Source organism: Salmo salar, chromosome 19 (assembly GCF_965601325.2).
Source record: "Salmo salar chromosome 19, fSalSal1, whole genome shotgun sequence".
Taxonomy (NCBI): domain Eukaryota; kingdom Metazoa; phylum Chordata; class Actinopteri; order Salmoniformes; family Salmonidae; genus Salmo; species Salmo salar.
In genome coordinates, this window is record NC_138309.1 from 25883700 (window position 1) to 25898757 (window position 15058).

A 15058-nucleotide genomic window follows, 5' to 3' on the forward strand; every position below is an offset into this window, starting at 1 on the left:
AACCATCAATTGTGAGATTTGTAAATGTTTTCATTGGCTTTTGTTTGGAGTGCTCCATGTGACCAATGGTTTCTCTGTCCTCATAACGCTCCCGAGTGGCGCAGCGGTCTAAGGCACTGCATCTCAGTGCACGAGGCGTCACTACAGTACCTGGTTCGAATCCAGGCTGTATCACATCCGGCCATGATTGGGAGTCCCATAGGACGGCGCACAATTGGCCCAGTGTCGTCCGGGTTTGGCTGGGGTAGGCCGTCATTGTAAATAAGAATTTGTTCTTAAAAGTTGAGGGAGCGCACACCTGTGCACGCATAGAAGTACCTGGACTGCTGCACGGAAATGTAGGAACAAGTGTTTTTTTTAACATCCATTTTGAATAATAATATATTAAAACTATAGTTCCTCACAATAAGCCATTTGAAAAATCTCTCCCCCCCAATAATCAGCAATGACTGTCGCCCTTTACCACTCACATCTGTAATTATGAAGTGCTTTGACAGGCTGGTCATGACACACATCTACATTACATTATCATCCCAGATACCGCCCCAACAGATCCACAGATGTTGCAATCTCAACTGCACTTCACATTGCCCTCTCCCACCTGGACAAGAGGGGAAATAACTATGTGAGAATGCTGTTCATAGACTACAGCTCAACGTTCAACACAGTCCCCTCTAAGCTAATTACCAAGCTGGGGACACTGGGACTGAACATCTCCCTCTGCCACTGGATCCTGGACTTCCTGACGGGCCGGCCCCAGGTGGTGAGGGTAGGCAACAACATCTCTGCCACGCTGACCCTCAACAAGGGGTCCACTCAGGGGTTTGTGCTTAGTCCCCTCCTGTACTCCCTGTTAACCCACGACTGCGTGGCCATGCGCGACTCCAACACCATCATCAAGTTTGCTGACGACATGACGGTGGTAGGCCTGGTCACAGATGGCGATGAGACAGCCTACAGGGAGGAGGTCAGAGACTTAGCAGTGTGGTGCCAGGAAACAACCTCTCCCTCAATGTCAGTAAGACCAAGGAGCTGATCGTGGACCTCAGGAGATAGAGGGGAGAGCATGCCCCCATCCACAACAACGGGTCTGTAGTGGAGTGAGTCGAGAGCTTCAAGTTTCTTGGCGTGCACATCACTAAGGATTTAACATGTTCCACACACACCCGCACATTGACTCTGTACCGGTACCCCCTGTATATAGCCTCACTATTGTTAATTTACTGCTGCTCTTTAATAATTTGTTACATTTATTTTGTCATTCTTTTTGGGGGGGATTTTTCTTAAAACTGCTTTGTTGGTTAAGGGCTTGTAAGTAAGCATTTCACTGTAAGGTCTACACTTGTTGTATTCAACGCATGTGACAAATACAATTTGATTTGATTTGAAGAGGGCACAAAATATTTGATTCTCAAAAAGTTCTACAACTGCACCATCGAGAGCATCTTGACTGGCTGCATCACCGCTTGGTATGGCAAATGCACCGCCCTCGACAGCAAAGCGCCACAGAGGGTGATGCGGACAGCCCAGTATGTCACTGGGGCCGAGCTCCCTGCCATCCAGGACCTCTATATCAGGCAAATCGTGCATTGCTGTCTCTCATTGTTAGTCTTTCTTCTAAAAGTTTTCTCTCCCCTCTGCTCTCTGCTTCCCTCTCCTCCCCCCCTCCTCAAGCCCCTCAGTAAGTACCCACCTCTGATCAACGACATCTCCTTCTGGCTACCGGCCGAGGGCTACACAGAGAACGACTTCTATGACCTGGTGAGGAGCATCGGAGGAGACCTGGTGGAGAAGGTCACCCTGGTTGACCAGTTCACACATCCAAAGTAAGGCTCCATGTTCTTCACAAGACAAAGAGCTGTAGGACTCAACACAGTGTTTCCTAGTGCTAGCACACCTGGGTCGTATTCATTAGTGCACACTAGCAAAATGTTTTGTAATGGAAAACGAAAACAAGTGTTTCCTATTGGAAAAGTTCAGGTAGTCCCTCCCAGTTTCAGTCCGTTTACTTCTGTTTGGTTCCTAGTTAATACGACACTGGTTAATCTTAAGTGTTTCGCATTATTAACGAGCACATCTGATTTTAACTACCTGACTTACACCTGATTCAAGTGCTTGATGATTAGTTGAGCAGTTGAATCAGATGTGCTTATACTGGCTTAGATCAAATAAGTGCAATTGCAGGGGGTACTCAAAACACTGCTCTCATCCACCACACATCCAAAGTAAGACAACATGCCCTCAAGAAGATATAGCAGTGGTACTCAATTGGCATACCTGGGGTGCCATGACTGAACAATGATGGGCATATTGCCACTCACTCTGATAAGGGCATTACAAGCGAAAAGTTGGTGTGTGACCTTCATTTAATTGTTCACTGAATTGCTACCACCATAATCAGGTTTTCAGTTTCCACCCAGACAATTGACCCCGCCCCTCATGCCCCCCTTAAAAATGTGCTTGTCGTGAGAGCCAAAAAAAACACTTAACACTGGGTGTAACAATGTTGTGACTATATGCATTACATATTAGTTCAAATGTAACTAACAGGTTAAACAATTTACTGGCCAGTGATAATGATATAACGATTTGGTGAATGCTCTTCATTTGGTTTGTACGGTCTTGTTTGCTATTAGGGGTGAGGTAAGATCTATTCCACTGCTTGACAAATGGGCTCGGAGAGAAAAGGTTAAGCGATGCTCAATTCATCAGAAGGGCTCGGGATTGGATTGTTTGGTGTTTGATAGCAGATATGTCTCATAGCGTCTAGCTTATCTTTTCTACTCTGACAGCTCCTTATTATGCAATATAATGGAGGCCGAGTGCTGTTTGCTCCGTTGATTGGAGCCCTTAGTCTAATGACAAGGAAGGACCAAGGGTCAATGTTTGTTAATGGCACATCTTCATTTGACCCGATTCACATCCTCGACATGAGGCTTGCTCTGTTTGTTTTGCACTCACGCACACACCTACTCCCTCTTTCTCTCTCACTCCATTTCTATCTCTTTCTGTCATACACACATGAAATGATCTTTCTCTCTCTCTCTCACTCACTCACTCACTCACTCACTCACTCACTCACTCACACACACAATTAACAAACAGAACCTTTTGGACTAATCCCAGCACTGACAGGAACAAACAGGAATGGCCCAGTGACAGATCAATCACAGAGACTGATTGGCTTTGCCGTAGCTAATAGAATACTACTTCCATCACATTCCTATCAAGGATTTAGAGTTGCAGACAATGTGTGTCGATACGTTTCAGTAATAAGCTTTTAGTAGGGCATTGCCTTGCTCGCCCCGTCTTTACATTTGAAATGTACATAAAACCTGAAAACACAGGATGGATGAAAGCAACATGGCGGATGTCTTTGCTTCACCAATCCACCCCTTTCACAAGTCAGTGCAGCTCAAGGAAAGGAGACGAGGAGAGGAAGTCACTTTATTCCTTATTGATATTCACCCTTGAGGGACCGTCCCTCTCTGTAGTGACAAAGCTGTTTCCTTTTCCCCCACTAACCTGTTCTTAGCGTTCACCCCTGAGCCTCAGCCTGGACGTCTAATTTTTAAATACAGAGCGTAAAGGGCAGGCAGTGGACACAGCTTGGCGCAGGACTTATGCTCGCCCCGCATCCTAGTTGTTTACCGAACAGAGTGTGTGTGTAGTGTGTTTAATGGTGAAAAAAGGGGCCCGCAGTGCGTAAAAATGCCTGTGCGCATTAATCTCTGTCCCTGCTTTTAATCTTTTTTCAAATAGCGACCTTTTCCCTTCCCTTTGTTAGGGCTAACGTGTGTGTGTGTGTGTGTGTGTGTGTGTGTGTGTGTGTGTGTGTGTGTGTGTGTGTGTGTGTGTGTGTGTGTGTGTGTGTGTGTGTGTGTGTGTGTGTGTGTGTGTGTGTGTGTGTGTGTGTGTGTGTGTGTGTGTGTGTGTGTGTGTGTGTGTGTGTGTGTGTTTACTGTGAATGCGAGAAAGAACAGTATCACAATTGTCTGATTCACAATATGTAAATGTTGTCTGTCTGTCTTTTTAGGTGTATGTCTTTAAGGGTGTGTGTTTTTGTGAATTTGAGATGGCATATTGTGACAATGAATGTCCTCAAAGTCATGAGCATTTTAGGATCATTTGTGCCGCAGTTTCACCAGAGACCCTTTTTTTTTTACCCAGAGAGAGATGAGCTGAGGTGGGCCGAGCTCACATTGTTACGCAGCCTCCCTTAGACAACAAACTTTACGATTACTGCCACGGGATATCAAGCGCCATTTAATCCCCAGCTACGTTACAGACTGTCCTCCCTGCGAATGCCACTTTTATGAACAAGATGGCTGGCTAATTGTTTTTTTTTGCTTAGCATCAACGCTGACTCATGGAATTGGGCAAGCTGCTCCTGATGAGGGCGGGCGGGCAACTGTCTGTACGCCATTTATATATAACCTGTGCAAGCAGGGAGGAGTATTCTGAGACTTGTGTTCCTTCCTTGATGTACACCGTGTCCTGTGAAAAGCGGGCACGGTGCCACCAATCAAGAATTTATTACATTTACATTTGAGTAATTTAGCCAGCACTCTTATCCAGAGCAACTTACATTTGGTGAATTCAGCTAAAGTAGGTGAAATCACACTCATTGTAGTGCAACATGTATTGTTATTAGTTATTGTTACGTTGTACTTAGAGTTAGGGTTAGTTCTGTGCTGTAATTGTAATACTTGTTACACTCTACTTACAAAAGCAATTACACGGCAATTAGAACACTGTGAAGTAAAGTGTTACTCATAACACTAGGTTACAATTCGATCACTTTCCGCAGGGTCGACAGAAAGAGGATGCGATCACATGGTCTTATGTGAAGTTAATGTGATAACGTGACAACATGTAAAAGCAACATGTGAAACTGCAGATGAAAGCATTTTGAGCACGTGAAAACATGAATGCTAAATTTCAACATGTCATACCAGAAACTACACATGACAACATTGGAACGTAATTCACGAGTAGAACTGCAAGTTCGATTTTCACGTGAGTAATGTTACTCCTGAATCACAATGATAAATATAATAGTTTTTCTTGAGTGTATTTTTAACCAAGCTGAGATTTTACTTTCAAGTCCACAAACATGGTGTCGTAGTAGGAAGATTGGAATGCCGTGAACCAAGAGGTTGTGAGTTCCAATCCCAAGTGAGAACATGTTGAATATAATAACTGTATATACAGTGGCAATAAAAAATATGTGAACCCTTTTGAATTACCTGGATTTCTGCATTAATTGGTCAACTAAAGTAGGTGAAATCACAGTCATTGTAGTGCAACATGTATTGTTATTAAATTTGTCATCAAATTTGATCTGATCTTCATCTAAGTCACAACAATAGACAAACATAGAGTGCTTAAACTAATAACACACAAATTATTGTATTTTTCTTGTCTATATTGAATACATAATTTAAACATTCACAGTGTAAATCAAATCAAATGTATTTATATAGTCCTTCTTACATCAGCTGATATCTCAAAGTGCTGTACAGAAACCCAGCATAAAACCCCAAACAGCAAGCAATGCAGGTGTAGAAGCACGGTGGCTAGGAAAAACTCCCTAGAAAGGCCAAAACCTAGGAAGAAACCTAGAGAGGAACCAGGCTATGAGGGGTGGCCAGTCCTCTTCTGGCTGTGCCGGGTGGAGATTATAACAGCACATGGCCAAGATGTTCAAATGTTCATAAATGACCAGCATGGTCAAATAATAATAAGGTTGGAAAAAGTATGTGAACCCCTAGGCTAATGACTTCCCAAAAGCTAATTGGAGTCAGGACTCAGCTAACCTGGAGTCCAAACAATGAGACGAGATTGGAGATGTTAGTTAGAGCTGCCTTGCCCTATAAAAAACACTCACAAAATTTGAGTTTGCTATTCACAAGAAGCATTGCCTGATGTGAACCATGCCTCGAACAAAATAAATCTCAAAACACCTAAGAAATAAGAATTGTTGACTTGCATAAAGATGGAAAGGGTTACAAAAGTATCTCTAAAAGCCTTGATGTTCATCAGTCCACAGTAAGACAAATTGTTTATAAATGGAGAAAATTCAGCACTGTTGCTACTCTCCCTAGGAGTGGCCATCCTGCAAAGATGACTGCAAGAGCACAGCGCAGAATGCTCAATGAGGTTAAGAAGAATCCTAGAGTGTCAGCTAGAGACTTACAGAAATCTCTGTGATATACTAACATCTCTGACGAGTCTACGTTACGTAAAACACTAAACAAGAATAGTGTTCATGGAAGGACACCACGGAAGAAGCCACCGCTGTCCAAAAAAAAACATTTGCTGCATGTCTGAAGCACGTCTGAAGCATGTCTGAAGTCTGAAGCTTGTCTGAAGCATGTCTGAAGCTTGTCTGAAGCATGTCTGAAGCTTGTCTGAAGCATGTCTGAATGTTCCACAGCGCTACTGGCAAAATATTCTGTGGACAGATGAATCTAAAGTTGAGTTGTTTGGAAGGAACACACAACACTATGTGTGGGGGAAAAAAAGCATAGCACATCAACATCAAAACCTCATCCCAAATGTGAAGTATGGTGGAGGGAGCATCATGGTTTGGGGCTGCTTTGCTGCCTCAGGGCCTGGACAGCTTGCTATCAATTCCCAAGTTTATCAAGACATTTTGCAGTAGAATGTAAGGCTATCTATCCACCATTTGAAGCTCAAGAGAAGTTGGGTGATGCAACAGGACAACGACCCAAAACACAGAAGTAAATCAACAATGGCTTCAACAGAAGAAAATACGCATTCTGGAGTGGCCCAGTCAGAGTCCGGAACCCGATTGGGATGCTGTGGCATGACCTCGAGCGGTTCACACCAGCCATCCCAAGAATATTTCTGAACTGAAACAGTTTTGTATAGAGGAATGGTCCAAAATTCCTCCTGACCGTTGTGCAGGTTTGATCCAGAACTACAGAAAATGTTTGGTTGAGGTTATTGCTGCCAAAGTAGGGTCAACCAGTTATTAAATCCAAGGGTTCACATACTTTTTCCACCCTGCACTGTGAACGTTTACACAGTGTGATCAATAAAGACATGAAAACGTATAATTGTTTGTGCGTTATTTGTTTAAGCAGACTGTTTGTCTATTGTTGTGACCTAGATGAAGATCACATAAAATCTGATGACCAATTTGTGCAGAAATCCAGGTAATTCAAAAGGGTTCACATATACTTTTTCTTGCCACTGTATAAACATACACAATGTAATAATTTATGTCAAAGTGTGTAAAATATTTAGGCTCAAAACACTGCTACTGTGTGACGTTATGGGAAACGACAAATTTTTGTTTGCAATGCATCAGCTGTGAAATCTCGTGAAAAATATCCACATGTGAAACTTTGTGATTTTCACATGCAAAATTGTGTCTTTTTTCTGTTAAGGGCCTTGTCTTGGGATATTCTAATCAAGTGAGAGACTTTGTCATTTCTTCAAACAATCATCTTTATTCAATATCGATTAATTATTGCAATAATGAGGCTGGTTGACCCCACATAATATTAGTTAAATATTAATTGTTAACCATTAATATCAAAAATCAGGTAAATACGTACTTTTTCTCGCAGCCTTTAAATGTCACATCCCTGCAGAAGCTCCTCCAGGTGATGCACAGAACCCGGCATTCAAACAAACCATTCCATCTTTCTCAAGATTTCGATGTGGCGAAATATAAGTTGGATTGGCGGAAATGTCACTACAAAGTGGAATCCTCAGCTCAAAGTCGAGAATTCCGTTTGAATGCCTTTGCGTCGTACTGTAGTCACACTGATACGTTTTACTGGCCTGCAGTAGTATTCCTCGGACGTGGCGCTACAAATCAAAGTTGATAGGCACTATAATGCAACACAAATCTGCATTTATTGGTCCGTAACGCTGTCAGATGTAATCGGGACGGATTCATTTGTAAAGTCAACTGTGCTGTCAATCAAGCAGCTTGGACAGAAAGTCAACGGCATGCGGGCGAGCGGGGAGGGAGGTGGGAAAGTTGTAACACTGAGCCCCGCGTCGATGATGTTGCGCTGCAGCAGAGGCTGTGTTACAACCTCTCAGAGAAGGCAGTAACCAGAATTATCTAAGTTAGTGAGTGGCACCGTCAGTTGGTAACATTGTATTAACATGTAGTTACATAGAAACATCTTTGTAGTGACATGGCAATATAGTTTATCCGCTTAACTGTATTACCATGTCACTACAAAGGTGTTACTATGTAACTAGCAGTATATGTTAAAACTCTACAACCTTATGAATGGGCAAGTTCCATTGATACCCCCCTTGCTGGTTTATATTTTCGAGAAGAGGCTGTTGTCTGGTCCCTGTGTATGTACTCTACAAAACCACCACAACACACTGCTTGTTGTAAACTATAGATAAGCAAGGTATTTTTTTAAAGCCACTGTCATAAAATGGCACCAGAATGCCCAATATAATTTGAAAAGCTTCTGCTGAATGTATAGTATATAGCAGTATAATACAGTACGTATTAATATACTAGTATAGTACAGTACATGCTAGTGTATATAGTAGTATAGTGTATATAGTAGACCAGCCTTGTGTCCTCGGAGGAAAACGTTAACACTGTCAGACCTGAAGCCCATCTCACCTCCACCACACCTGGCCTGACCCCTCAGTCTGTCCCTCACAAGGCCCACGCATCTCCCCTCTCAGCTTAGGCAGAATAGGGAGCACCCGGCCGCCATCTTTTGGATCAAATTAAGAATTTACTGCTGGCACGTGCAGGAAGAAAGAAACAGATGGGGAGAGGGGGAGGAAGGTGAGATATGTAGACAACAGGAACATGGAGGAAGTGTGTGTGTGTGTGTGTGTGTGTGTGTGTGTGTGTGTGTGTGTGTGTGTGTGTGTGTGTGTGTGTGTGTGTGTGTGTGTGTGTGTGTGTGTGTGTGTGTGTGTGTGTGTGTGTGTGTGTGTGTGTGTGTAAGAGAGAGAGGAGTGCCATGCAGAGTGTTGTGTCCCAGGATCAGTGAAACGTTTAGAGATAAATGGAGAGAGAGAGAGAGGTGTGTGTGTGCATTTGACAAATGGTCGTCTTCGGCAGTGGGTTGCTGAAGAGAGCCAGACTTGTTAAAAATCAGCCTTCTTTGTTGGAAACCTCCCGGGATCTTTCCAGAAGGCGAAGCAGCAGGCTAATGCCGAGCACTGCCCCCGAGCCAGAGTAGAGGAGGGAGAGAGCGAGAAAGACAGAGACCAGGGAGGAAGATAGAGAGACGGGGGGTGGGGGTTGTGTGTGCTAGAGAGAGAGAAGGAACTGGTAGAGAGAGGGAAAATTCCAGGGTGGGAGAGAGAAGGGGATAACAGAGTGAGGTAGATGTTTGGCAGGGAGAGGGGGGTATCCTGGGAGTGACAGTATAGAGTGATAGGAGGGAGCTGGCAGAGGGAGAGAGACAAGGGAAGAAGAGAGAGTGGACTGAGTTTATTGGAGCTACTGCAGGAAACGCCTTTGAATAATGTATCGTTGTTTAATATGCACACTTCAGTACGGTACAGTGCATTACCCTATATCACACATGATTTGTCACTCAAATTTAAGATGTTAGAAAATAATATGCATATAGAATGCATATTACAGTCCTATTGCGGATGGTATAGTATTTGCCAAAACACATGCTGTAACAATGTGTATTATCCAGGTAGTACCAGGTAGATTGGGTGAAAAAAGATATGTAAAAGGGAAATTACATTTGCCATCAAATGATCTGTCAGGTATAACATTTAATTTACAATACATTACATTTATCTGATTTTAGAAATCTGAAATCATTTTAGGCGGATCCATATGAAATGAATGTTCCATACTTTAAAATCATTAAAAGAAAAGAAGACAATCCCTGTCTCCATTCTCTTCTGTACATAATAGAATCCCTTCGTCTTTATGATATCCCATTTTTACACAGTATTCCAAGTTATTAGGTCTTTTTTAGCCCACAGCATTAGCGCACAGTGCACCGTATTCCTCAGTTTGCTAACAAGCAGGGCTTTATGGCATTAGCCGGCTGAAGTGAGAATAATGGGAGCTCGGCCAGATTTATGCTGTAGGTGCTGCCAAGCAGCCTGGAGCTGCTGGGTAATCTGGGTGTAATTGAGAGTGGGGGTAACGGGGGAAGAGCCCCTCAGGCTGACAGGTCTGCCACAATGCACTGCACTGTTTTGGTGCCATGCAGGCTTTTCCAGTATAGTGTTGTTTTTTATTTATTTATTTCACCTTTATTTAACCAGGTAGGCTAGTTGAGAACAAGTTCTCATTTGCAACTGCGACCTGGCCAAGATAAAGCATAGCAATTCGACACATACAACAACACAGAGTCACACATGGAATAAACAAAACATACAGTCAATAATACAGTAGAACAAAAGAAAACTAAAAGTCTATACACAGTGAGTGCAAATGAGGTAAGTTAAGGCAATAAATAGGCCATGGTGGCGAAGTAATTACAATACAGCAATTAAACACTGGAATGGTAGATGTGCAAGTAGAGATACTGGGGTGCAAAGGAGCAAGATAAATACAGTATGGGGATGCGGTAGGTAGATAGATGGGCTGTTTACAGATGGCCTATGTACAGGTGCAGTGATCTGTGAGCTGCTCTGACAGCTGGTGATTAAAGCTAGTGAGGGAGATATGAGTCTCCAGCTTCAGAGATTTTTGCAGTTCGTTCCAGTCATTGGCAGCAGAGAACAGGAAGGAAATATGACCAAAGGAGGAATTGGCTTTGGGGGTGACCAGTGAGATATACCTGCTGGAGCGCGTGCTACGAGTGGGTGCTGCTATGGTGACCAGTGAGCTGAGATAAGGCGGGGCTTTACCTCGCAGACACTTGTAGATAACCTGTAGCCAGTGAGTTTGGCGACGAGTATGAAGCGAGGGCCAACCAACGAGAGCGTACAGGTCGCAGTGGTGGGTAGTGTATGGGGCTTTGGTGACAAAACGGATGGCACTGTGATAGACTGCATCCAGTTTGTTGAGTAGAGTGTTGGAGGCTATTTTATAGATGACATCACCGAAGTCGAGGATCGGTAGGATGGTCAGTTTTACTTTGTGCCTCCTGACATACAGTAGGTGAGCCTACAGTTGCAATACAGTGTAATAGTGACCCTTTGACAGATGGAGGGAAAGAGGCGGTGCACTGTAAATCCTCATAGTAGGTTTTCTCTCTACAGGCATGCTATTCTATGTTCAGTTTGATATGTGTGGCAGGGTGCCATTTAGTCAGCATAACCAATAAACCAGTTCATCTGCTATGGTTCTTGCCCTTGTTTGGTTAAGTTAAGACTGGTTTAATTTCCTCTGGCGGTGCACAGGCATCCTCAGTTAATCGCTGCAGACACAGGTGAGCTTTTTCCCAGCAGACAGCTTCAAGTTGATTTTCAACAGTAAGCACCATTCTGTCAGGGTGAGAGGCTTCAAATGGAGCTGTCAATTTGGAGAAAGAAAGAGAGAGACAGGGAAGGAGAGCAAGAGAGGGATTGGGGGAGAGAGAAAGGGAACTTGGAAAGAGAGAAGTCTGGAGTTTCAGCCTGTCATAACCGCTGTTCGTCAACGTTACAACTAAGCAGTGTTGATTAGGAGCGTCCGACCCATTGGTTGAGCGACACCGCTCCACTCAAGCTGGCAGAGTCCCGGCCGTCTTTGACTAAGAGCAGACGGTCGGACAGTTCTCCGAGATCCTTTAGACGACCGACACTCATCAATTATTGCTGCCTCTACACTGTCCCCTCTTATTATTTCATCAAGATATTGACCAATTCATCACATTCATCCCCCCCACAAGCCCCCGAGCTGTCATAAAGAATACAGACAAGAAATCTCTGTCAACAGCCTCAGGGACAGATGTCAGCCGTTTTGAAAGATGTCATTTGTTTGGAAAGTCATGCGTACCGCGGAACGCCCTCCTCCTCCTAACACAGCGAGGCAGGTGCTTCTTGTCCTTGATCCAGCATTTATGAATCATCCCATTCCCATCGCCAACAGTTCATGTAAAGTTGTTTTTATGATGAAGACCACAGTTGGACAAGAGCCCCCTTGAAATGCTTGCGGGTGAATCACTGCTCTTGGTGCCAAGTCGCAGTCTTTAGTAGTGGATCCCTGAGAGTTTAGCCGGGGCGATTTATCCCTTGGTGAAGTACTGTGCCATCTGATGAAAACCGGTGCTTCTCCATGTAGCATGCCAAAGTGCTTGTTAGCCACAAGTCCTCGCTTTTGCTCTCTCGCTGGCCAAGAGTTGCCGCCACTCTCCTGGCTTACACACTTAACGAAAGAGGGAAATGATTTGTTTTCCAGCCACATGGGCCAATGAAATGGCAGTGCCAGGCTTAAAAATATGACTATTGACTAGGCATGTTGCCCAATAAAAAAAAAACACTTTGGATTTCTAGTGGAACTCCCCATGAAAGGAACAATGAACACAGCAGGACTGTGAGATGGTTCCAAGACATGGGCAGGCAAAATAATAGGGAATGGTATAGGGAAACTGACTTGGGGACCGACAACTGAATGAACAAAATCTGACAGAGAAAAATCTGAAAGTAATCTTAGTCCCAGACAGGGGTACTATTTGTTTACCTTGATTGAAGCCTGAATCTATATGATTGCATACATTTGGGTTATTGTCTATACACAGTTAGCAGGTACCCCCCCAATGATTTTTTAAAATTTGTATATCAAGTGCCTTACACACAGGAAATCGAGCGCAAACCTTGACAAATAGCACGGAAATCAAATCAATGGTTGACACAGACGCAAAAGAGATTCACATCTGCATTGCTTGCTGTTTGGGGTTTTAGGCTGGGTTTCTGTATAAGCTGAACATCTGCTGATGTAAAAAGGGCTTTATAAATACGTTTGATTTGATTCACTGGGTTAGCGGCACAATCCAAGGGAGGTATCGACAGAATTCTTCCATAATTCTAGTGTTTGCTAATTAGCAGAAGATGCGGTTGGGTGATGTGTACGGGGAGTAAATGGGGCCTCTGTAATTAGTTTTGGGCCCTGGAAGAAGATAAATGGGAGCAATCTACAGCCACCACCCGCCACATTTTACTCTAAAGGCATTTCTTCCTCCATTCCTTTAGACTTTTATCCTATCGGCCATTATCCTCGTCCCAGTGAAATAACTCAGCGAGGGAAGCACTTATATTAGGTAGCGTTTCAAAAACACGCCAATTGATTCGGTTGTCTGCTGAGCAAAGGGACACCTTTTATTTTTCATGACTCATTCAACAAAGTTATTCCTTACTACACAAGGGCTTCTCGCTTAGCTTGCTTCTAAGAAATGAAGTGGGGCCTTGTTTTGATGTGTCACGGTGGAGAACTTCAATCAGGTCAGGAGAGAGGGAGGGGGAGAGGGCCAGAGTCTACTGGATCAATGCAGTAATTAGAGCAGTGGCAAGGCAGGCAAGCGAGAGGCCAGGCTGGAATATCTCTTTCCCTCTCCCCTGAGGGATCATGGAATGATCTTTTGAAATGCAGGACTTGTGTATGTATTTGTGACTTTGTGTATTGATATCTTTGGTTTATCATCAACCACAAGGATCTTAGTGAGTTTGAGAAGCTGTATTGAAATGGAAAACCAAAAAGTGTTGCATTTGGCCCCATCTTTCTGGGGTTGCAGGTAACCAATTGAACATTGGGTTTAGCAGCAACCGAGAGCACGTGAGCGGCGGTTTGAAACCTCCACGTTAGTGCTCATGGGTTGCTAGTCAACAAGAGTAATGACATCTACAGGTCAGTCTTCCTGGTTGAATTTGGCACTTGCTGTTTCAGTGCTAGCCAGTGGCTGGTCGTCTAGGAGGCGTATGTAGCCAGCAGAAGGTCAAGTTAAATGTCACTCTTTACTCTGCTCTTATAAACAGAGGGCTATGGGGGCCGCCTCGCCCTCTCCACATCAGAGCAAACAAAACCGACTGCGGGATAACCCTGCTTAGCACACACACACACACACACACACACACACACACACACACACACACACACACACACACACCCACATCATTACAAACAACACTCCCAGGCGTGTGCACAAACACACACACACACACACACACACACACACACACACACACACACACACACACACCACACACACACACACACACACACACACATACACAGTTCCACAGCTGTCCCCCTCGACCTTACAGCCTCTGAAGACAGTGAGCTGAATAAACCCATCACTGTCCACTGCCTTGTAAAGCAGTCTACTGTCCAGAGGCCAAAGATCACTTCATGAGTGACAGTTATATAGCAGAAGAGGAGAAGAGAAAGAGGGAGAGGGGTGGGGAAGGGAAGAGAGGAGAGGAGGGGAAAAAAGCGACAGGCGTAGGGAGGAGGAGAGGACAGGTGAGACGAGGAGGGGAGCAGGGAGGAGAGGACAGGAAGGGAGCACAGTCGAGTGGAGAGGAAAGGGGGAGAGCACAAGGTAATTACTCCATTACATGAAAGAGACCTATGTCTATGCCAGTTCAATGGGTAATTACTTCATTACATGAAAGAGACCTATGTCTATGCCAGTTCAATTACAGAGTGGGAGACAGAGGTGGTTAGAGAGAACTCTATAAGAAACTCAAAGGTCACAGCTAATGTGTGGGAGAAGAGGAATAAATGGAGGAGAGGATGATGGACAGGAAGAGGAGATTAATTCATACACTTTGTCCCCACACACACCACACATACTTTCTTCCCACATACAAACGTGTTTCCAATAAAGATGGAGCAGAATAAACCAAATATCAGAAGAGGTGAAAGATAGTAAGAACCGGAGGTGTATAGCAGTGTTTTCCACAAGTAGCCAGTCTAATAGAAAAAGTAGCCATCCAGGCACCCCAGGGTTCGACATTTTTTGCTGAAAGAGCTTTATTTTGGTGGCGTCTGGTACATTCTAATGCCTTGATCCCATCTGAAATACACAGCAAATGATGAATTATTTCCCTCCCAGATTGGAAAAATGTGTTGTGGTATTGTGTAGAAAGACATTAAATTACAATTTAAATTACTGAAAATGTATGAATTCAG

General features: G+C 43.9%; 1 protein-coding gene across 2 annotated transcripts in view; it reads left to right on the forward strand.

The window, feature by feature from the left end:
* fars2 (phenylalanyl-tRNA synthetase 2, mitochondrial) overlaps positions 1-15058 on the forward strand; it is a 150725-nt gene that overhangs the window by 100991 nt on the left and 34676 nt on the right. For both annotated transcript variants that reach the window (XM_045702156.2, XM_045702157.2), the window contains exon 7: positions 1675-1826. In XM_045702156.2, coding sequence (XP_045558112.1) covers positions 1675-1826 — 152 coding nt within the window. The remainder of the gene's footprint in view (positions 1-1674; positions 1827-15058) is intronic.